The 2,168-nt window shown below is 35.4% G+C and overlaps 1 protein-coding gene across 1 annotated transcript; it reads left to right on the top strand.

The window, feature by feature from the left end:
- Positions 1-784: 784 nt before the first annotated feature.
- Positions 785-1,168, top strand: LOC114721647 (SPX domain-containing protein 5-like; the record flags this gene model as incomplete). Its single annotated transcript, XM_028907505.1, has 1 exon — positions 785-1,168. A coding segment is annotated over one exon (384 nt), but the record flags the coding sequence as incomplete, so codon positions are not given.
- Between the last annotated feature and the right edge of the window lie 1,000 nt (positions 1,169-2,168).

Below are 2,168 nucleotides of genomic sequence, written 5' to 3'. Positions count from 1 at the left end.
ATATAAGACCTCAATCTATTCCACTTCTTAAATTTATAACTTTTTTTCTAAATCCTTTCTATTAATACATGTGTCAAGGGGTTTTTTCATAAACAAAATAGCATCCAATGCAAATGATTAGAAAATGCGCTTTTGTAAAACTAACTCATATGAGTAACTTAACTAATTTTTTAGGCCTTGTGGTTAAGCTCAGCATAAAATAATGAAAAAGGTGCCAGCCCCGGGATCGGTATTACTGACAAGAGGCGTGGACCCCGAACCCATAAAAATGGCATGTTCTTCCTCACTTTTTATTGGGCTTATTATTATTGGGCTTTGTTTACAAAAAGATGGCCTAGACCCAAACAGGAATTTAAAAACTAAGTTCAATAGTTCCCAGCTAATTTTTTGTAAGCCCTGCCCCGTTGCTTCATGGAGCACAAACTCAGGCCTTGTAAATAATTTTTTATTAGTTTTAAAATAATAATAAAATGAATAGTATGGGACTTGATCGTGATGATTTATTAGGCCTTGTGGTTAAGCTCAGCATAAACTTATGGGTGTTGGGTGTGTTTGAAGGATGGCAAAAATACTGAAAAAAGACCAAAAAAGTGGTCTAATTAGTAAGGAGTTGGCTCATAATCCACAAGGTCGTGAGTTTAAATCCCGCTGCCGATATGAGGACGTTTTGGTGGGCAATCTGTAAGTACTTCTGTAAGTGTTCTCTGAGCCTGGAGGCATGTTTTGGTCCTGATGAGCTCCCGAGACCCAACTCACCTAAACTTTTGTATACCAAAAAAAAAAAATACTGAAGAAATATGACAAGAGGACTGGGGGGTTGCTGAGGCCACCATTCATACAGAAAGAATTGGAGCAACCCTATTACGCCACGGATCAAATCTCAAAACCGGTGAAGAAATGCGAGGGAATGATGGACGTGGTGTTCCCGGCGGTAGAGGAAGAACTAGCGGAGAGAGCCATGGAAGCGAGAGACGCTATTACGTTGGCCGGAGAAGGCATCTTCAGGAACACTGTGGCGGCTCTTCTGACCATCCAGGAGATCAGAGCAGGAAGCTCCACTCAGAGTGCCTTCTCTTTGCCTCCTCTGAACATGCCTGATTCTCTCCTCATTCAGGCCATTCAGCAAATTCCATCATCCCCACCAATTGATACCATACATAGAATGTAGATTTCATCACACCAACTGATCGGTTGTATACTTGCTAGGTAGTCCAGTTTAGGAATATCATACACACACACATAATGCACCAGTAGATTATACCAAGTCCTTGTTTCAGTGCCTTGATCAATATGTTCTTTTTTTCCCCATTTATAACAAACTTTTGATCTCGGTGGCTCAGAGATAGTCAAAGCCATCTTACTTACTATGGTCACTGTTAGTTACCAACGTCTCTTTTTTATGTAGCAATGTGGGTTAGATTCAGTGGAAAAGACTAATCATTCACAATGTGATGAACTAAGATTTGAAATTTTCCTAAAAGAAATACTCACGTTTAATACCTGATAGTATCTTATATGATTCAAAAAAACTTCTTTTATACAAATCTCTAATGATAAAAGTTACTTTTTTAAAACAATTAAATAAACCCTCAACTAGTTTAATTAGAAAACTCATTAAAAAGTAGTATTAAAATAAACGGCACAATTGGTCTCTGTTAGACAGCGGTATACAAAATTTAAAACTTCAGTGAAATTTTTTTTGGGCAAACAAACGTCAATGAAAATTTAATTCCATCAGTTTTAACCAGATCAATTCGAGGGTTAAGAGTTTACTTCCACCCGGTTCCTAATACAAGTCATTTTAACCAATTCATTAATATTAAAAAATATAAAAATAATAGTTAGCTCATTAAATCTAATCCCAATTTGAAATTTTTTCCTTCTAATTTTATACATGTTAAATGAGTAAAGGAGAGAGAAAAACACAATGAGTTAATATGTTGAAAATATTAATTGCATGAACAAAATTGATAAATAAGCATTTATTACTCACTCAGTGCCTTATATTTTGGACCAATTGTTTAAAATTATTTTCTATAAATATATCAATATATTTGAATTGCCTTTATAATACTAACTCCGGTCCTATTTATGAAATCTTGTTTGTAAACTACAAGCGATGTTTTATAATTAGGGTCAGAAGTAGTAAATTATTACTTCCTGCTGGA

The sequence above is a fragment of the Neltuma alba genome, unplaced genomic scaffold, assembly GCF_004799145.2.
Source record: "Neltuma alba isolate B1F8T4 unplaced genomic scaffold, ASM479914v2 tig00012051_pilon, whole genome shotgun sequence".
In the NCBI taxonomy this organism is placed as follows: Eukaryota; Viridiplantae; Streptophyta; class Magnoliopsida; order Fabales; family Fabaceae; genus Neltuma; species Neltuma alba.
This window is presented reverse-complemented; position numbering and strand designations above follow the sequence as displayed.